The following is a 22,341-nucleotide window of genomic DNA, read 5'->3' as shown; positions in this document are numbered from 1 at the left end:
CTACAGGGTGAAATTCAACTATTTAAGTTCATTTCTAAATCCTAGCTGTATTTTTACTGGTCTGAAGTCTTTTAAAATAAAGAGCTGGTCTACGTGGAGGCACCAGCTAGCTGACACTATTAAGGTCTCTTCCAAGTCTATGCTTTATTAATTCCCACATTTCCAGTACCTGGAGCTGGAGGAGTATGAAGAATCAGTTCTCTGCTGCACGGGCTACAGATGGAACCCTTGTAAGCTCTTACTCTGAAAGCATAGTGAGAATTATCCTCAAGATTTGAGACAACTTTACTTGTGCCACATACTTCTATCTCATTCCATGACATCATTTCTTCATCTTTATTAATCTTCCGATATTCAAGAATATAGCTGTCAGCTTTATCCTTTTCCGGATGGTGCCAATTTATCAAGGCATTGTTATAAACTTTGCTATGTTCTTCATTGATCTCAGGCACATCTATGCCTGAAAGAATTATGATATAGAAAGCAATATTAAAATACTCAAATTTCCAAACCTGTATTTGTTAATCAATAAAAAATATATTGACAATTACTTCTATACTAAGATTTTTTCTTTTATGTAGTGCCAGGGATTAAACTCAAAGGCTTGTACATGCTAAACAAACATTCTACCACTGAGTTACAAATCCAGCCCATTATTTGATTTTATTTTGAGATTGGGTCTCATAAAGTTGCTTGGGCTGAACTCAAACTTTGTAATCCTCCTGCCTCAGTTTCCTGAGTAGGAGGGATTATAGGTGTGCACCACCAAGCTGGCTTGTCCAAGACTTTTCTAAATTTATGATACTCTGTATAAGAAAAAATATAAAATAAGATATATCTTTATTTAGAACTGAAATGAGAAATAAAAATGGAAAATAATACAGATAAAAATTAAGTTTGGTGACTATCCCAAACTCCCAATAAACATTACATAATTTCACATTTTATCTTTAAAAAGCAATTTAATTTTTCTTAGTATAAACATACTTATTTTTGCAAAAATAGAAACTAAAGAAAGAACACAAAGATGTTAGATAATTCAAAGATAATCACCATAATAATTTTGTATAGATCCTGCCAGTATTTTTCTCCAAAGGTATACCACTGTATAGATATATCAACATTTATCTATTTGGGGAAGGAGGTTTCTAATATTTCATAGTAATATGATTAAAGTATAACAGTCAATAGCCAGGCATGGTGGCACATTCCTGTAATCCTATTATTTGGAAGGCTGAGACAAGAGGATTGTGGGTTCAAGGCCAGCCTCAGCAATTTAGTAAAATCCTTAGCAACTTAGCAAAACCATATGTCTAAATAAATAAACAATAATGAGCGTAGTGGCATATACCTATAAGCCCAGTACTTGGGAGGCTGCAATAGAAGGACTGCAGGTTTGATGTCAGTCTCAGCAACTTAGCTAGACCCTCAGCAACTTCCAAAAAAAAAAAAAAAGGATATAGCTTGGACTCAGAATGCCTCTAGGTCCAGCACCAAAAAAAAAAAAAGGCGGGACACCCTTAGGCAACCCCCTCCCCCACCCAGTTGGCCCCGACCCCGGAAGGGTGGGCGGGCATAGGCGCAGGGAGGGCACCCTTAAGCAACCCTCACCCTACCCAGAAGGCCCCGGAGATCTGGGCCACATGGCCCTGACCCCAAGAGGGTGGGCAGGCACTGGCACAGGCGGGGCACCATTAGGCGACCCACCCCACCGGGAAGGCCCAGGAGGCCCAGGCCGCAGGGCCCCGACCCCAGGAGGGTGGATGGGCATGGCGCAGGCAGGGTACCCTTAGGCGACTCCCCCACCTGGAAGGGCCCAGAGGTCCGGACCGCAAGGCCCTGACTCTGGGTGGGTGGGCAGGCACGGGCAGGGCACCCCAGGAGACCCCCCTCCCACCTGGGAAAAAAAAAAATTTTTCATCGCTACCGAGTACTGATCCCACATCCTCCCCAAACCACACATGCTCTCTTCTCTTATTAAAAAAAAAAAAAAAGAACAAAAAAAGAAAAATATTCGAGAGGGGTTAAGATGGCCCAGTGGCAGTAAGAATATTGGAGATGCAGACAAAACATATCCATCTGAACTGGAACTTTTGGAAAAATTCCCTGCGAAGGAGGACTTCTGCTTCTCTACATCGTTAAGAATCCGGGACATCACCTGTAAGGAGAGTCTAGTGGAGACCCAGGTGGAAGGCGGTGGCGGCAGCAGTGGCCGAGATGGCGGTGGAGACTTGGATTTGGGAGAGGCAGACATCTGAGCCAACCCACCCTGATCCTCTGAAGAAATTACCCCAAAGGTCGAATGCTACTGTTGCGCATGCTTAGGAACACTGGACATTATGCGGTATGGGAAAAGATTTGAAATGGTGGAGACAGTCACATTGGCAGTGGCAAGTACCCAGGGGAGGCAGAGATCTGACGTACTACACCTGGAATTTTGAAAAAATTACCTCAGAGGCAGAATACTACCACCACACACCCTTGAGAACGTGGGATAACCTGCTGGGTGAGGGGGGTGCTCGTACCGGAGCCTGCCGAGGGGTTAGGTTGGTGTCAGGGCCAGCGAGGCTGGGATTGGAGCCTGCTGTGAGGCAAGGCCACTACTGAGGTCTCCGAGGCCGGAATCAGAGCCTGCCGAGGGGTTAGGCTGGTCCCGGGGCCAGCAAGGCCGGGATTGGAGCTTGCCGTGAGGCAAGGCAGGTGCTGGGGCCTCCGAGGCCTGCATAGGAGCCTGCTGAGGGGTTAGGCCAGTGCTGGGGCCAGCGAGGCCTGGATCGGAGCCTGCCTTGAGGTATGGCCTGTGCTGAGGTCTCCGAGGCCGGGATAGGAGCCCGCAGAGGGGTGAGGTCAGTGTCGGGGCCAACGAGGCCGGGACCGGAGCCTACCGTGAGGCAAGGGCACTACTGAGGCCTCCGAGGTAGGGATCGCCTGGGGTTAGGCTAGTGCCAGGGACAGCAAGGTTGGGATCGGAGCCTGCCTTGAGGCAAGACCGGTGCTGGGACGTAAGAGGCCAAGATCAGACTCTGCCAAGGGTTAAGGCCAGTGCCGGGGTCAGCAAGACCGGGATCGGAAACTGCTGTGAGGCAAGGACGGAGCTAGGACTTGCGAGACCAGGATAGGAGCCTGCCGAGGGGTTAGGCCGGTGTCAGGGTAAGTGAGGCCGGGATCAGAGCCTGTCATGAGGCTAGACCGGTGCTGGGACCTCTGAGGCCGGGAGAGGAGCCAGCCGAGGAGTTAGTTCGGTGTGGGGGCCAGTGAGGCCAGGATCAGGGCCTCCCATGAGGCAACGCCGGTGCTGGAGCCAGTGAGGTCGGGATAAGAATCCTCCAGGTGGCCAGGCCACTACTGGGGCCGTCAAGAATGGAATCGGAACTTGCAATGCGGCATGCACAGAGAAATAGCACAGAAAATAAAATCCAGATGCTTCCCCTAATTAGCAAGAACTAGGAGGAAAGGGGTAACAGGAGGAGGTCGAGTAGTAGAAAGGGCCCTATTGAGAGGCAATTAAGGTGACCAATCAGAGGGGAGGGGATGGGGGAGGATGGAATCTCTTTAAAACTCATGAGGTGCGTAAACAATTATATCAAAGATAATCACCAATTAAGCATGGGATCAAGGGAGGAGGAGGGAATGGGATGGGGATTGGATGAGGGCTTATTGGATATGTGCTTGCATATCCTCTCAAGTCTTGTATTTCAAAGTGATCTATCATTAAAAAAAAAAAAGTCTGGTAGTATAGTTCTGAAGTAGAATAACCTTGAATTCAATCTCCAGTACCAAAAAAAAAAAAAAAAAAAAAAAAAAAAAAATCACAAGCCAGGTGTGGTGGCACATGCTTGTATTCCCAGCATTTTGGAGGCTGATACAGGAGGATGACGGTTCGCTGATAGCCTCAGCTACTTAGTGAGGCCCTTTTCAACTCAATAAAATACTGTTTTAAAATAAAGAATAAAAAATAGGCCTGGGGGTATAGCTTGGAGGTAAAATGCCCCTGGATTTATCCCCAGTACCACAAAAAAAAAAAAAAAAATCACAGTTAAATATTTTCAAGTATGCATAATCCTTTCTAAGAATAAATCCCTAAATTTGGATAGTGTAAGAACAAGAACAACACACTATGAAAGTTATACATGAGTACATGTATATGAGTGTGCACACACACATGCATATATACACACAAACCCACCACAACTTATAACAAATCACAGAAAGGGAGTTATAAAATGAAAAAGAAAAGTTTCCCCCTTCTCTGCCCCAAGTATATATAAGAAATATGTCTGTGTATGGTGCATTTATATACCTGAATATTATATGCCATAATAAGACGTGGAAAGCCATCTAAAATACATCTTTAAGATAAAAAAATAAAACTTATGAAACGACATGAATAGTATAATCTATCCCATACTCCTTTTTCTTTTCTTTTTCTTTCTTTTCTTCTTTCTTCTAGAAGCATAGCTTACTAAAATAATGTACACATGGGGAAAATGAAGGGAATATCCAGCAGGAAGCGGGTGTATACTGTCCATTCTTATCCATCCTTTTCAGTGGTCCTTTGCTTAACACCGAGGATAAGCTTAACTCACACTTAACCTCACTCTCCCAGAGATAGTTTGGGGATTTACAGAAGAGGAAGATCTTGGACAGATATATAAAAAATTACATATAAAATATTTCAGGCATTAGAGAAGCTAAGCCAGGAGGATCAAGGTTCACAGACAGCTTTGGCTACGTAGTGAAGCCCTTTACAACTCAGTGGGACCTTGTTTCAAAAATAAAAATAAGACTAAAAAATAGGGCTGGAGGTGTAGCTCAGAGGTACAATGCCCCTAGGTTCCATCCCCAATACCATTAAAAAAAAAAAATTCAGGTAGGTAGTTTGTAAAAGGGAAAGCAGTGTTTGCAGTAGAATTAGCAATCAAAATATTATTTAAAGATTTAGATTGTAAGCCAGGAATGGGGGTGCATGCTTATAATCCCAGCATTTGGGAGACTGAAACAAAAAGATCACAGCTCGTGAACAGCCTTGGGTACTTAGTGAGGCCTTTTGCAACTCAGTGAGTCCCTGTTTCAAATAAAAAGAATAAAAACTGGGGCTGGGGGTGTAGCTTGGAGGTAGAATGCCCCTGAGTTCCATCCCTAGTAAAAAAAAAAAAAAAATTAGATTGTAAAAAAATTTAGTCACAATAAATATCAGATTCAGATATAGATTTAAAAGCAAAGAATTTCTTTTGAATGTATAAATGCATAATTCTATGCCTACATAGTAATTAGATTAAAACTGGGAAGATTCTGATCATTCACCATGAAAAAAGCCTTAGAGACAGATGAGGTAGATATAAGAAGTGGGGGAGAAAGGCCTTCCTATAAGAACTCACAAAACATAAACCTAAATGAGCATTATGGGTTGAACTGTGTCCTCCCTCTATTCTACCAAGTCTTAACCCTCAGAATGTGACTATAATCCTCAGAATATGACTAATTGGAGACTGGAAATACAGGGGAAATTAAACTAAACTGAGATCATTACCATGGATTCTGACTCAATATGATGGAGTATCTCCTCTTATAAAAGAGGAGAAAATTAGGACCCAGATCTCTACAGAGGAAAGACCATGTGAAGATACTGGGAGAGAGGCCTGAGAATAAATCAACACTGCCAACACCTGGTCTTAGACTTCTAGCTACCATAATTGTGAGAAAAGTATGTCATTTAAGTCTATTAAGTCTGTGGTCCTTCATTATGATAGACCTGGCAAACAAATACAGCAATGTAAACACCTGAACACCAACAGTCAATTTTAGTGTACAGATTCAATTTCTTGCTTTCTCTTTTTGAAAAAATCGCATTTGTGTTAAAAAAGAAACCCTGATGAAGATGTTTAATATACCCCTGCTATGTTAGAAAAACTGCTTTAATTACAGAACTGCTATAATAGAGAGTAATGGAAACATTGTCTCTCAAGAAGGAAATTATTTTATTACTATTAAACAGTTAAAATACTGTTTCAAACCAGAACTTCAAATATTAACAAATATGCCTTAAACTCAATTTTTTAAAAAAGCAATTTACAGATTATTAAGGTTTAGTGATGGGAGCACGCCAGACCCCTGAAGAAACTGGGGCCTGGTCGCAAGGCACTGGGCCCCGGGCGGGGGTCAGGAGGGGCATGCCAGACCCCGGAAGAGCCAGGGTCCAGGGCGCAGGACTCTGGGCCCCAGGCAGGATTGCACGGAGCACGCCAGATCCCTGGAAAAACTGGGGCCCGGTCGCAAAGCCCTGGGTCCCGGGCGGGGGTCAGGTGGGGATCACCGGACCCCAGAAGAGCTGGGGCCCGGGTCGCAGGAATCTGGGCCTGAGGTGGAGTCGTGTGGAGCACACTGGACCCCCGGGGAAACCGGGACTGGGTCACAGTGCTACTGAGTGCCTGATCCCACAACCTCCTCAAACCACACATACTGTCTTCTCTCTTTTATTTTATTTTATTTTTTACTTATTTTTTTGTGTAGTACTGGGGTTCCTGGAAGCCCTTCTATCTCTGGGCTACACTCCCAGGCCTATATTTATATATTTTATTTGGAAACAGGGTCTCTTAAGCCAGCACGGCTGGCTTCAAACCTGCGTGATCCTCCAGTCTCCACCTCCCAAGCGTGAGGATTACAAGCGTGCGCCACCATGCCCGGCTTGTCTTCTCTTTAAAAAAAAAAAGAAAAAGGAAAAGAAAAAGAAAAAAGAAAAAAGGAAAATATTGGAGAGGGGTCAAGAAAGCCGTGGCGGATGCCAAGATACTGGAGATGCAGACAAAACTTATCCAAATGAACTGGAACTTTTGGAAAACTTCCCCACGAAGGAGGACTGCTTCTTCTCTACATTCTTAAGAATCTTGGACATCACCTGTAAGGAGAGAGTTTAGCGGAGACCTAGGAGGAAGGCGGTGTTGGAAGCGGTCTCCGCGATGGCGGTGAAGACTTGTATACAGGAGAGGTAGAAATCTGATCCTAAAAACCTTATTTTTTGGAGAAATTACACCAAACGTCGAATGCTACCATCACCCATGCTTAGGAACACTGGACAACATTCAGAGTGGAAAAAGAGCTTGGGAAAGATTTGAAATGGTGGAGGCAGTGGCAATGGCAGTGACCAATACTCAGGGGAGGCAGAGATCTGATGCATTACACCTGGAACTTTTGAAGTAATAACCCCAGAGGCAGAATGCTACCACCACACACCCTCGAGAACGTGGGACAAATGGCTGGGCAAAGAGGGTGCTCGGATTGGAGCCTGCCGAGGGGTGAGGCTGGCGACGGAGACAGAAAAGCTAGGATTGGAGCCTGCCATAAGGCAAGGCCAGTGCTGGAGCCTCCGAGGCTGGGATCGGAGCCTGCCAAGGGGTTAGACCGGTACTGGGGCCAGCAAGGCCAGGATTGGAGCCTGCCATGTGGCAAGGCTGGTGCTGGGGCCTCTGAGACCGGGATCAGAGCCTGCCAAGGGGTTAGGCCAGTGCCGGGGGCAGCGAGGCTGGGATCGGAGCCTGCCGTGAGGCAAGGCCAGTGCTGGGGCCTCTGAGGCCAGGATCGGAGCCTACCAAGGGGTTAGGCCGGTGCCGGGGGCAGCGAGGCTGGGATCGGAGCCTGCCATGAGGCAAGGCCGCTACTGGGGCCTCCGAGGCCGGGATTGGAACCTGCCATGAGGCAAGGCCGCTACTGGGGCCTCTGAGGCTGGGATTGGAGCCTGCCGAGGGGTTAGGCCAGTGCCAGGGCCAGCGGCCGGCACTGGAGCCTGCCATAAGGCAAGGCCGGTGCTGGGGCCTCCGAGACCGTCATCAGAGCCTGCCAAGGGGTTAGGCTGGTGCCGGGGCCAGTGGCCAGCATTGGAGCCTGCCTTGAGGCAAGGCTGCTACTGAGGCCTCTGAGGCCTGGATTGGAGCCTGCCAAGGGGTAAGGCCGGTGCCAGTGCCAGTGAGGCCGGGATCGGAGCCTGCTGTGAGGCACGGCTACTACTAAGGCCTCTGAGGCCAGGATTGGAGCCTGCCGATAGGCTAGGTCAGTGGCGAGGCCAGCGAGGCCAGGATTCGAAGCCTTCCATGAGGCAAGGCTGGTGCTGGGGCCTCCGAGGCTGGGATCGGAGCCTGCCAAAGGATTAAGCCAGTGCCAGGGTCAGCAAGGTTGGGATTGGAGCCTGCCATGAGGCAAGGCCGGGCTGGGGCCTTCGAGACCGGGATCGGAGCCTGCCGAGGGCTAGGCCGGTGCCGGGGCCAGCAGTCGGCATCGGAGCCTGCCTTGAGGCAAGGCCGTTACTGAGGCCTCCAAGGCTGGGATCCGAGCCTGCCGAGGGGATAGGACAGTTCAGTGGCCAGCGAGGCCAGGATCAGAGTCTGCCGTGAGGCAAGGCCGGTGCTGGGGCCCTCGAGGCCTGGATTGGAGCCTGCCAAGAGGTAAGGCTGGTGCCAGGGCCAGCAAGGCTGGTATCAGAGCCTACCATGAGGCACGGCCACTACTTAGGCCTCCAAGGCCAGGATCGGAGCCTGCTGAGAGGGTAGGCCGGTGCCGGGGCCAGCGAGGCTGGGATTGGAGCCTCCCATGAGGCAAGGCCAGTGCTGAGGCCTCCAAGGCCTGGATCAGAGCCTGCCGAGGGGTAGGCCGGTGCCGGGTCCAGCAGCCGGCACTGGAGCCTGTCTAGAGGCAAGGCTAGTGCTGGGGCCTCCGAGGCCGGGATCGGAGCCTGCCGAAGGGTTAGGCCGGTGCCAGGGGTCAGCAAGTTCGGAATCGAAGCCTGCCATTAGGCAAGGCCAGTGCTGGGGCCTCCGAAGCCGGGATTGGAGCCTGCCGAGGGGTAGGCTGGTGACAGGGCCAGCGGCCGGCATTGGAGCCTGACAGGAAGCAAGGCCGCTACTGGGGCCTCCGAGGCTGGGATTGGAGCCTGCCGAGGGGTTAGGCCAGTACTGGGGCCAGCGAGGCTGGGATCGGAACCTGCCATGAGGCAAGGCTGCTGCTGGGGCCTTTGAGGCCAGGATAGGAGTCTGTCGAGGTGTTAGGCCGGTGCTGGGGCCACCGAGGCCAGGATCAAAGCCAGCCGAGGGGTTAGGCCGGTGTGGGGGCCAGCAAGACCAGAATTGGGGCCTCCCATGAGGCAAGGTCACTGCTGGAGCCAGTGAGGTCTGGATCAGTCCACCGGGTAGCCAGGCCACTACTGGGGTTTTCAAGAGTGGGATCGGTATTTGCAACGTGGCATGCACAGAGAAATATTGCAGAAAATAAAAACCAGATGCTTCCCCTAATCAGCAATAACTAGGAGGAAAGGGGCAACTGGAAGAGGTCGAGTTATAGAAAGGGCCCTATAGTGAAGCAATTAAGGTGACCAATCAGAGGGTATGGAATAGAGGAGGATGCAGCCTCTTTAAAACTCAGAGGTACATAAACAAATGTATCAAAGTTAATCACCAAACAAGCATGGGATCCAGGGAGGGGGAGGGAATGGGATGGGGAGTGGATGAGGGCTAATTGGATGATGTGTGCTTGTATATCCTCTCAAGTCTTGTATTTCAATGTGATATATGATTACAATACACCAATAAAAATAAATTTTAAAAAAAGCAATTTACAAAAAAATAAACTTAATGTAATGCCTTTTATGCATTGCTTAAAAACACACATGCCCAAAGAATACATTCTTTTTTTTTTGCATAAAAGTAGTGATAAAAAGACAAATGTGAAGAGCCTGGAATGGTGGCACATGCTTGTAATCCCAGCATTTGAGTCTGAGACAGGAGGATCACAGTTCAAGGACAGCCTCAGCTACGTAGTGAGGCCATTTGCAACTCAGTGAGATCTTGTTTCAAAATAAAGAATAAAAAATAGGGCCGGGGCCAGGCATCGTGGCACACACTTGTAATCCCCTTGCTTGGGAGGCAGAGACAGGAGGATCGCACAGGTTTGAAGCCAGCCTTGCTGGCTTAAGAGACACTCTTTCCAAATAAAAATATAAAATAGGTCTGGCAGTGTAGCCTGGAGGTAGAAGGGTTTCCAGGAACCCCAGTACCACCAAAAAATAAATAAATAAATAGGTCTGGGGGCGTCGTTCGGAGGTAGAATTCTCCTGGGTTCCATCCCAAGTACAGATAAAATTTCAGTCAACTGATAAGCTTTTTTTAGTGTCAAAATAAAATTATGGGGTTTTCTTCTTGTAATATTGTAGACCACACCCAGCGCCTCATACTATCTAGACAAGCATACTTCCACTGAGCTACTTTCCCTGCCATTTTGAGACAGGTTCTCACTAAGTTGCCAGGCTGATCTCACATTTATACCCTCCTACCTCAGCTTCCCAAGAAGCTGTGATCACAGGAATGCACCAACTTGCCCAGCAATAACGGTGTTTCTTCTGTTTAGTATACATTCAATCTAAAAGAACGAGGCTTCAATAAGCCTCAATAAGACTTACCACTAGAGAAAAAGGACAATTCTCCAAGAAGTTCTGTTTGTTTAGATGTATTTATAACATAGTCTTCAAAAGAAGTTTGAGCTGCGGGTCTAAAGCTCTTCAAAGATTCTGTAGCTTTCTGTATTCTGCAGACAGATACATTTTATGTAAATATGATTCTTTTAAAGGGCAAATGAGACTAAATATCTGCAATGTGATTAACAAAAGAAAACGTACACTTAACGTTAAACTCAAGAATGAAGCAGCAGCAAATGCTTTGCATTATCACAGAATGATGAACCACACTGGAGCTAATGTTGAAATACACATCAGCATTTAATAACATTGGTAAAAAGATCCTAAAGTAAAAAAAAAAAGACAATACCTGAGGTGGAGTTGCTTTGCCGTCTGTACAAAGCAAGACTGATCTGTCTCCTTGAGCACTTCTTGAGCATATCCCACAAGCCCATTATTCTCTAGAAGTCCCTGATATTCTTCCATTTGAGTTTGAAATTTGTCTAGTCTTAGTTTCTTAGATGAATCAATTGCTTTCAGAACAGATGATTTTCTCTCTTGTAGAATTTCAAAGAGCTTCTCAAAATGTGTAATTGCTTCTTCTTTGGCTCTCTCTCCATTGCACTATCATGAAACAAACAAGCATTACCTCATCTTCTAAATCTAAATCTTCTCAAAGTTTACATATTCATACTTCACCTAGGTGATGAGATTACCAAAATTCAACAAAACAAATCCAGATATTGTAAAAAAAAATTGTCAGGAATTTTCAATACAATAGTTTGGTATCAAATATACTTAGCAAAGATAAAACAACAATTTTTATTGAGATTTGCTTCCTTTGTAATTTTAATTTCCTATATAATGTATGTTGTATTTCATTAAGCTTTTTATCTCCAAACTCAGCAATACACATTTTATTCAAAGTTCAGCAATAGATAACCTCAATTAAGTAAAAATACAATTTTTAGTTATACATAAAGGAATCTGAAGCAGAAATAAACTGATTTGACCAAAGATAGAGAAAAAAATCACTTCTAGAATTTTAAATTCATTTCAAATTCAGGTTTTCTTAACCCTTCCTACACCATTTTAATTTTTTAAAGTTAAATCACTAAAAAAAAAAACTTTTACAAAGATCTTTACTAAGATATACAAGTATATTTTTCAAATTAATTACAATTTTAATTCTGACTGCTGTGACTTATGCAATTTATTTAACTTTTCCATGCCTGAGTTCTTTTCTTTTAAAAACTGGGTTTTGCTAGGGTTTTAGTTCAATAGTTAAGTGTATGCTTCACGTGAGCAAGGCCCTAAGTTCAATGCCCAGCACCCTACCCCATCCTCCAAAACAATGGATAAGAAAAATCATTTAGGTTTTGTTAAAGATTTTAAAAGATCATTTACACAAAATGCATACCACAGTGTAACATACTCTAAATATTCTTAATATTTTATATACAGTTTATGTCATAAAACAATCCTATATGCAATATTTGTTAAACATTTTGGATCAAAAACATGATTTTGAAAACAAGACTAACAGAGCACTAACATAAGCACTTCTCATGGTAGACAACGAAAAAAAAATCTGCAAAAACATTCCTGCTGTGCATTTTCCAATGACTTCTGGCCAACACTTATAATCAAAGGAATTTTTCAGAGTCCCCTCTTTGTTTCTTAACTCCAACTGTCATACTTTCTAAAAAGGCAAGGAGCAGAGAATGTTGACATTTTCATAGAATTTTAATGACATAACCAAACACTAATTTCATAAATATCATCATACATAAATTAACAGGCATTTTTCCAGCCAATATAACCAAAGCTACAAAGATAGTGCTAATGAAGAAAAGTCAAGAACTCCTACTGAAAATACTATAAATATAGGTCAGGCCAAAGGAAGGAAAAAGCTCAGTGAGGATCCTGCAGGATCACAAGAAATTGGTGTTATATGAACACTTGATACCCAACTTCCTCAATTTTCTACCTATTAGATGACAAATTCCAAAACAAATGTTTGGTTTTTCTTTATTTCTGATATAAAAAGCAGCATTACTGAGAGAACCTATAGAGTAGCTAAATCTAAAATGACCAAAGATACAATCAATCCCTGGAGATATCTACTATCTAGATGATAATTGGCTTTGTGTTGCGAGATTATACTGAGTTTGTCAATCAGACAAAAATACGTAAAAGAAAATCACACCTTAAATTATAAGGAAAAAACCCTTAGTATCTTAAAGTGGTAAATGAAATCAGGAAAAATCTAGCACATATTTTTTAAAAAGCAACACGGGAGGCAGGGACAGTAGGATCGCAGTTTGCAGGCTACTTAGCGAGGCCCTTCGCAACTCAGTGAGACCCTGTTTCAAAAATAAAAAGACTTAAAAAATAGGGCTGGGGTGTGGCTCAGAGGTACAATGCCCCTGGGTTCCATCCCCAGTACCACACACACACACAAAAAGCAATGATGATAATACAGTGCTAATTCACATAATTTCTCAATTTTATTTCATTTTACAAAATAACTGGATGAAATAAGTTTCATATTAGCAAGGATAATTTTTATGCTTAATTATAACTTTTAAAATAAAAAAGGAGTAATGGCTCTTAGCTTTGCTTCAAACAATGATGAGAAATAAGGACATATAAAAGCTAGTCAAGAATATTTAGAATTTTAAAAGAAAAAAATCCTATCTTTTTCTACTATATTTTAAAAATGCTATTACTTTTTTATTTTGTGGTACTAGGGATTGAAACCAGGGGCATTCAACCAGCAAGCTACACCCTCAGCCCTATTTTTTAATACTTTTCTTTGAAACAGGGTCTCACTAAATTGCAGAGGGCCTCACTGGCTGCAAACTTGGAATTCTCCTGTCTCAGCCTCCCATGTACTGGGATTACAAGCATGAACCACTATGCCCAGCTTTTTTCTTATTTTTTTTATTAAAACAATCTAGAAACAGGATGAATCTTTATAAACACATGCATTTACCAGAGCATCTAGATTAGAGAGAAGAACCTTTCTGGAACTGTAAAAGCCATTCTCTTAACCTCTACAGGCACCAATTCTCCCTTCTAAACAAATAATTTCCTGAATTTTAAAAACAATCTGGTAAACCAGGCATGGTGGCACAGGCGTGTAATCCCACATGGTTTGAAGCCAGCCTCAGCTACTTAGTCTCTCAGCAACTCAGTGAGACCCTGTTTCCAAATAAAGTATAAAATAGGTCTGGAAGTACAGCCCAGAGGTAGAAAAGCCCCTAGGTTCTACCACCAGTACCAAAAATACAAATAAATAAATAAGTAAATAAATAAATGAATAAATAAATACAATCTGGTTTCTTGGCTTGGAGTGCTTTCTCTAAACATCATCAAAGTACATACTCCTTTGTATCTGGCAACACGATTTCAAGATCAATCTACACTCTTATGTGTACTTGTAGATCATCCATTCTTATTGCTTTTCCTCTATGGTATACCACTATTGATATATTCCAGAACTGATTCCACTACAATGTGCATTTGAGTAGTTTGTACTTTGGAGCTATTAAAAAAATGCATCATGAACACTTTAAAACATATCTTCCCCCCCAAAAAAGAAATTTAAACATATACTCAGGAATTGCAAATAAACCTGGTCTCATCCACATATAGTACATTTTTCAAAGGCATTCTATTTTTTAAAATACAGATCAATTCTAAAGCTATCATTTCCTTTATATCACTACTGTTGAGACCTTGTTACTTGTCATCTATAGTTAGTTATTCTTTCCTCTGTTCTCCAAAATCATTTAGTGACTCCTGTATCACAGCAATGACCAGAGGGCAGCATTTTATTTTGTTCCCTAGAAATGTGGGGGCAAGAACTAACACAACTTTATGTTCCCAGCTCACAAAAACAACAGGACTTTACAAATTAATGAATGTAAAAAATACGCACACCAGTTTGTCACTTACCTCTGTCTCTTTCATTAACAAGTTTAGTTCAGAAATTTGACTCTTCACCTGGCTTTCTTTGCCAATAAGGTAATCAATATCCTTTGAAAGTTTTTCCTGTAACATGTTTATAACACAAATAGACAAAAAAAGAAGTTCAGCAAAGACTTGGTGGCATGTACTTAAAATAACACAGTACTCATCCTCTAGGATAAACCAATGGTAAAGTCAGTGACAGTGATTATCCTTATTAACCCACAGTAGATAGTGCCAGCCATTAAGCACATAGGCCCAAGGATACAGGGAAGATTAAAAACAGAGTGAAAGATGGATTTGGTGGTTTATCCCTATATTCCTCTAACTACTGGGAAGGTTGAAAATTCTTGGCCAGACTCAGCAACTTAGTGAAATCCTGTCTCAAAATAAAAAAATAAAGGGCAGGGATGTAGTTCAGTGTTACAGTGTCCTGGGTTCAATCTCCAGTATTAAAAAAAAAAAAAAAAGACTGAAAAAGATGAAAAAGAGTAGTGATGCTTACATTAGTCCAAAATAATTTTGTTTCTTTTATTATCAACTCCAGAACTCTTCCTCCTAAGGCCTCTAGTAAATGAAAGGGCAGAAATTCAGCCTTGTCTTCCCCAGATCTTATCCTTCACTCACACCCAACCCAACACAAATTTGTACACAACAGCAAAGCAACACAAAGGAGTCTGAAATAATCTTCCTATCCTTCCAAGGCTACATATCATTAAATAATGACACAATAGTGAAAATACAAATTTATAAAAATGGGCAGTTTCCAGAGTTGACTGATAAACTTATTTATAAGGTTCTAATTTTAAAATTAGTATAATTTCCCATAAAAATAACATTATGGGTTTTGCTGAGATTCCCTAATCTAGCCCAGAAAACATACGTTGTAATCTCTGAAGTATATTGGAAAAACAAAAATTCCTGAAAGAACCATGGAATAAAAAGTTGTGAAGCTGGGCGTGGTGGCGCACGCTTGTAATCCCATTGCTTGGAAGGCTGAGACAGGAGGATCAGCTACTTATTGAGGCTCTCAGCAACTTAGTGAGACCCTGTTTCCAAATAGAGTATAAAATAGTTCTGGGAGTATACCCTGGAGGTAGAAAGCCTCTGGGTTAAAAGTTGTTAAGACTTTTATTCAGTGTCTAAGCAAGAATAAGAATGCCCAGTAAGCTCCTCTTAAGCTGCAGCCCCCACAGGATCTGTGCACTCCAGCATCTCAGTCTCTGCCAACAACCTAAAATGGAAAGGGTAAGGAAGAGGAACAGAAACTGTACTTTTAGGAACTGAAGAAATGAGTTTCTAACCTATACTATCTTCCTCTTTTTTTTTAGTAATATCTTGTAACAGGGAAAGATAATGTGTATCAAAAAGTGATGTGCTAAGTCAGGCTTGGTGGTGCATGCTTGTAATCACAACACTTGAAAGGCTGAGACAGGAGGATCACGGTTTGAGCCTCAGCTACTTAGTGAGGCCCTTTGCAACTCAGTGAGACCTGCTTAAAAATAAAGAATAAAAAATAGGGCTGGGGGTGCTCGGAGGTAGAATGCCCCTGGGTTCCATCCCCAGTAACTAACACACACACACACACACACACACACACACACACACACACACACACACACAGAGTGATGCATTCTGTGGGACCCATCTTGATTTAAGAGGAACACTCAGCAATCAGACAGCCTTCTTTGGTGGCTGCTGGAGAGACAGAGGAAGGAACTGTCAAACAGAGGAACAAGATTTCTGGGTACTAAAGGCAGAATGGGACAGAGAAGCAAATTATCAGATTTAATTATAAGAGGAGATATAAGACCTGGCATTTTACAGATGAGAAAACAAAAGTTCATTAAGTACAAATATCACACAGTCATCACTAAACTATAAACCTACTCACTGCATACTACAACAACCACTGCTCCACAGGCTGGGGTTATTCTTCAGCACCAAGCTGCAAAGCAAAGGCCAGTTCTTTTAATGCTATCCCTGCTGGGCCTACCCTGGGATGAGAAGTACTAGGTGCTGGTGATGGTTCTCTAAACCAGAGTTGCAAAGATCGAAATTTGGATTTTTAAATTTAAGTAAAGCTTAGTTACAAAGCACCTTAAATTACAAGAACAAAAAGACTAAGGTAAGTTAATTCATTCAAAGAGGTAATTACCAGAAAAGACAGATGACAGAGTCAGAAACATGGTCACAGAGCACCATCATTCACCCGCAGTGAGTTTTAAGGTTCAAAAAAAGTCCCTGGCCAACTATAGCTGCTCTTTCTCTGAGGCATCTATAGTCTTCTTAGTGCCCTCAGACCTAGACAGTCTGATTTAAAAGATGGTTTGTTTAAACTAAGAATCAGTGTCCATTTATTCACTGGCCTCCAAAAATGTAAGTGCTAGAGACTTAAAATGTACAAAGACAAGGCTCCTATCTGCAGAAGTTTACCTGACAGAGAAAGCAGTTTAAGATCAATCAGTAATGCAGTTCTCTAGGAAATGGTCAAGAGGCTAGGTTTTCAAGGACTCCAAAATGCTCAGAAACCTTCCTATGAAAGAGTGATTCTCAAACACTGGTGTGAATTTGAGTCTCTTGAGTCCTAATAAAGAATGCAGAGATCCAGGTCCCTGGAAGTAGGACAAGACTGACCTCTGTAGCTGTACCAAGTGTCCCAGGCAAAGCTAATACTCACAAAAAAGCTTGAGAGCCAGTGCTTCCCTCTTTTAATCAGTGTACTAAAGAAATATTAAAGTTGGCAAAACAATGGAGAAGCAAGAGAAAAAAGTCACTTAATGATCACACCAAATATCTTTTCTGTAGATATATGTAATTATGATGGTCCTTTATCCTCTAAGCATACATGTGAATGTGTGTGTGGGGGGGGGTAATTGGGGATTCAGGGTCATTTTACCTCCCAGTTATACCCCCAGCCCTTTATACATTTTTTTTGGGGGGGTCTGGGGATGGAACCCACGGGCATTCGACCTCCGAGCTACACCCCCCTGCCCTATTTTTTTTATTCTTTATTTTGAAACAGGGTCTCACTGAGTTGCAGAGGGCCTCACTGAGGCCGTCCGCGAACTGTGATCCTCCAGTCTTAACCTCCCGAATGTTGGGATTACAAGATTGCGCCACCACACCTGGCTTTGTTTTGTTTTGAAACAGGGTTTCCTTAGGTTGCTAAAGCTGTCCCAAACCTGCAATCCTCCTGTCTCAGCCTCTCAAGTACAGGGATTACAAGTGTGCACCACGATACCCAGCTGAAACATATAAATTTTAAAGGTGATGTCAGCTTTGCTCCACCTCTTAAAATGTTCAGAATAAAATGTTGAAAGGGGCCAGGCGTGGTGGTGAAAGCTTGTAATCCCAGCATTCGGGAGCCTGAGACTGGAGGATCGCAGGTCGCAGACAGTCTCAGCTTGCTTAGTGAGGCCCTCTACAACTTAGTGAGACTCTGTTTCAAAATAAAGAATTAAAAAAAAATATATGGCAGGGGGTGTAACTCAGTGATTGAATGCTCCTGAGTTCCATCCCCAGACCCACAAACAAAAAACATGTTGGCCGGGCGTGGTGGCGCACGCTTGTAATCCCCGCGCTTGGGAGGCAGAGACAGGAGGATCGCGCAGGTTCGAAGCTAGCCGTGCGCGCTGGCTTAGGAGACCCTGTTTCCAAATAAAAAAATGTAAAAATAGGTCTGGGAGTGTAGCCCGGAGATAGAAGGGCTTCCAGGAACCCCAGTACCACAAAAAAAAAAAACTGTTGAATGGGTATGTAATGATATATTTTAATCAAGTTCCAAATGATTTCAGCAAACATGGCAACACTATTTACCACAAATCTGACAAAAATAGTATAAATCACATCTCACAGACCCTAAAATACAAACTTTTTTAAATTCCTTATTCACTGAGGAATATTCATAGGGATGTTTACAATTCCTCTTTTTTAGGTTTTGGTTGTTAATAAGTTGTCTAAAATCAAAGCCATCATTTTAAAAAGAGGTAACAGTTTAGGAACAATATTATTAAGTCCTCAGTAGTTTAAGAAAATAACTGATAGGAAACAAAACTAGCAAAAATTCCTCAGGAAACATCCCTCTGAAAAATGCCTGCTAACTACCACACATATATCTTTATAAAGTGGATAAACTAAAGTAAGATGAACCAACAAACAACTCTCCTTGATGAGAAAACTGTAAAGTGATGTGAGAAGTTAGTAAACCCCTAAAAAACCCACTACTACAGGTAATGGAGAGCCATGCTCATGGAAGTTTTGAGGGGAGAGAGTAAATACCCAGGATAAAACAGAATTCCACAACTTGAGCAGTCAGAGCTGGTCAGAGGAAATAGTAAGTGGGGTTCCCTATGGAGAAAGGTGGAAGGTCTCTCTTTTGGTCCTTGTTGTAGAGGAAAGGCTGGTCAGCATTAGCCAGTTGTGAGAAAGATGGGACCACCCTAAACTTATGCCTGCCTATGTTGAGATTAACAGAAGCAGAGGGTATTCTATAGAAGGAACAAAACTTTTAAAACATGGGGCCTAGCTGGGTGTGGTGGTGCACACCTGTAATCTCTGTGCTTGGACACTGAGACAGGAGGATTGCACAGGTTAGAAGCCAGTCTCAGCTACTTAGTGAGGCTCTCAGCAACTTAGTGAGACCCTGTTTCCAAATAAAGTATAAAATAGGTCTGGGAGTACAGCCCGGAGGTAGAAAAGCCTCTGGGTTCCACCCTCAATACCACTAAATAAATAAGTAAACAAACAAACAAACAAACATGGGGCCTAACAAAGATTGCTAATAGTAGGACCGATCCAGTTTTTAACTCTTTAAGGCCAGGTCCCCCAAAGAGCAAGCAGTTTCTAGATTTCAAAGGGTACCTTGTACCAAACAACTTGTCAAAGGAATTCTGGGAAGATGGCGACGGAGAAAAGTGGGGCTTACGAGGGGCGCTAACAACCAGTCTCTAATACCACAAAATCAGCACCTTTCATAGCCAGAAAACACCATCAGAAGAGAAGCAAAAAATGTAAATACAAGGGACAGAGAAAAAGAGGGCTGGATAAATGAGACACCAGAAAGAAACCAGACTGCAGTGCTGCGGCCGGAGCCACGTGGACGCCATCTTCCTTCGCAGCACCAGGCTCCAGAGAGGAGGGGTACTCAGAACAGAGCTCAGAACCAGAGAGGAGATACGCCGGCCTCACTGCAGCAGCGCCTTACAACCGGCAGCAGCGGCGAATTCACCGGACGGCACTAGACCAACACACTCAACAGCCCACCAGGCTCCAGAGAGGAGCGGCAGAGAGCTAGCCAAGGTTAGCTGCTGTGGATCAGCTGGGCGGAACTTGGCAGATTTTTCAGTGCAGGGAGCGTCTAAAGCTACAAGGGGCCAGGCTCAACACACCCTGCAGGGACTCAGAGCGGAGCTCAAAAACAGAGATGAAATATGCCAGCCTCACGGCTGAGGGCATGGCAGTGGTGCCATATTGCCACCAGCAGCAGCAGCAGCGAATCCACCGAATCCACTACAGCTCCATCAGCGTACTCAACAACAGTGAGACAAATTGCGGCCCCTAGAGGAGAAATCCCAGTACTGCACTCCCAGGGACTTGACCCAGTGGGGGAGTGGCGGTGGCAGAGATATCACACCATAGTCACAACTCCCTGGAGGAGAACGCCCAACCTGGCACCCGCCATGGTCTAAAGCAGTCTCGACTGACTCCCTGGGTCTGAGACTTTGCGATACAACCCAGTAAAGGAGTAGAGGTGACTGAGATACCACAGACTTGAGATCCAGAGCACATTAAGTGAAGTCGTAGTGACGCAGGGAAGAACCCAGGGAAGGCACAAACTTCCAAAATCATGGGAAAGAGGAATAACAATGGAGCAATGAATGCCCACAACCCCACAACATCAGACCTGATAAAACAGAAATTCAGAGATTTCTAGAAGATCAAATCAGGAAAATAACTGTAGAAATAATAGAGGTGTTTCGAAAAGAATTCAGAGAGAGCCAAAAAGAGATAAAGGATGCAATTAATGAAGTAAAGGCCTCAATTCAAAGTATAAACAACCGATAAGACCATATGGATAATAGACTCTCGCTCCTAGATGATCACTCCAAAAATGAATGCATAGTTTCTAATTTAGAAAAATAAATCCAACAACAGGAATCTGACATTGAAGAAATATGGGCCCATTTTAAGAGAGCTAACATAAGAATAATTGGAATAGAGGAGGAAAAAGAAGGTGAAACCAAAGGGATCAACAATCTCTTCAAGGAAGTAATAGCAGAAAATTTTCCAAACATAGAGCAAGAGATCGATACACAGGTCCAGGAAACTTAGAGAATCTTAAAGGCAACAAAAACAAAGGGCCAAGTGACATTCAGAGGCAAACCAATTAGAATCACTCCAGACTTCCCAAACCAAGTCATGAGAGCCAGAAGGGCTTGGAGTAACATATTCCAAACTCTGAAAGATAACAACTTCCAGCCAAAAATTTCCTACCCAGCAAAACTTTCTATCAAATTAGATGGGGAAATAAGAAGCTTCCATGACAAACAGAAACTGAGGGAATTTATGTCTTCAAAACCAGCGCTAGAGAAAATACTCAAAGAGATTAACTACAAAGAAGAAATAGGTAACACACACCAGAACCAGAGAAACAAGATTTTTCATCCAACAGACAACTAAGATTGGTTATCTTTGGAGATTCATTATTTATGTCAGTATTTTACCTATTTCTAAATTGTATTGTTTGTTTTTATTGTTGCTAATTTTTAGGATTTCTAGTTGGAATATTAATATACCTTCAGATATAGCATTTGGAAATATTTTATCCCATTCTATCAGAAACTTTTAACTCTGTTTACATTGTCTTTGGATATACAATATTTTTTATTTTTTAGGGAGTTTATTTACCCTTCTATTGCCTGTGCCATTGAAATCATATCCAAAAAACCACTGCCAACTTCAATGTTGTGAGGTTTTATGACCCAGATTTTCTTCTAAAAGTTTATAGTCTTAAGATTTATATTTAGGTCTTTTATCTATTTTGAGTTAATGTTTGTATATGGTGTTAGGTAAGGGTCCAACTTTATTCTTTTTCATATAATTATTATTTTTCAACAATATTTAGTTAAAAGATGATTATTTCCTCTAACAAATGTTTGTGGAAACCTTGTCAAAAATAACTTGACCATATATGGAAGAATTTATCTCTAGGCTTTTATTTAACTCCAATGGTTTATATATCTGCCTTTATAACAGTAGTACACTGTTTCAATTATTGTAGCTTTATAAGGTTTGAAATCAGAATATATAAATCTTCTAGCTTTGTTCTTTTTCGAGATCGTTTTGGGTATCTAGAGTCCATATTCCATATTAGGATAGATTTTTTTTCTGAAAAATAAATAAATGTATGATAGTTTCACCTAAAAAAAAGAAAAAATATTCTCTGGTAAGAAAGAAAGCAAAAAGAAATATTGAAATGTTATCTTTAAGTCATCCAAAGCTTGGTATCAGACAAATGAAACTGTTATGTGAGATTATCACTGTTAATTTTGGATAAATTGCTATAATACTAGATGTCAACCACTAAGCCAAGCATTGGAAGGAGGGATGGGGAGGGAACCGACTGGGGATCGGGTAGGGGCTAATTGGGCGATGTGTGCATGTATGTCTACAAAGTTTTTTTTATCCCATTATGATGTATGAATACAGTGCACCAATAAAAAAATTTTTAAAAAAAGGAAAAAAGAAAACAACTTGTCAGACAGTATAGCACAGTTAACCTGTTACTAGAAGCCAGATCAAACAAAAAAGCAAAGGGCAAACCTGGACCCTGCTTCAGCAGTTTCAACAGAGGACAAAAAGTAAAAAACAAAAGAATAATCCTGTGATACCCATTTCTCTTCTCTGCTTTCAACACTCAAATGACCAAA

The 22,341-nt window shown here is 42.6% G+C and overlaps 1 protein-coding gene across 4 annotated transcripts in view; it reads right to left on the bottom strand.

The window, feature by feature from the left end:
* Positions 1 to 22,341, bottom strand: part of TRIM36 (tripartite motif containing 36) — a gene marked incomplete at both ends in the record, with an annotated part of 63,427 nt that overhangs the window by 4,783 nt on the left and 36,303 nt on the right. For all 4 annotated transcript variants that reach the window (XM_080698418.1, XM_080698419.1, XM_080698420.1 and 1 more), the window contains 4 exons: positions 170 to 460; positions 10,442 to 10,566; positions 10,806 to 11,059; positions 14,399 to 14,494. In XM_080698418.1, coding sequence (XP_080554544.1) covers positions 170 to 460; positions 10,442 to 10,566; positions 10,806 to 11,059; positions 14,399 to 14,494 — 766 coding nt within the window. The remainder of the gene's footprint in view (positions 1 to 169; positions 461 to 10,441; positions 10,567 to 10,805; positions 11,060 to 14,398; positions 14,495 to 22,341) is intronic.

Source organism: Muscardinus avellanarius, assembly GCF_963383645.1.
Source record: "Muscardinus avellanarius genome assembly, chromosome: 7".
Lineage (NCBI taxonomy): Eukaryota > Metazoa > Chordata > Mammalia > Rodentia > Gliridae > Muscardinus > Muscardinus avellanarius.
This window is presented reverse-complemented; position numbering and strand designations above follow the sequence as displayed.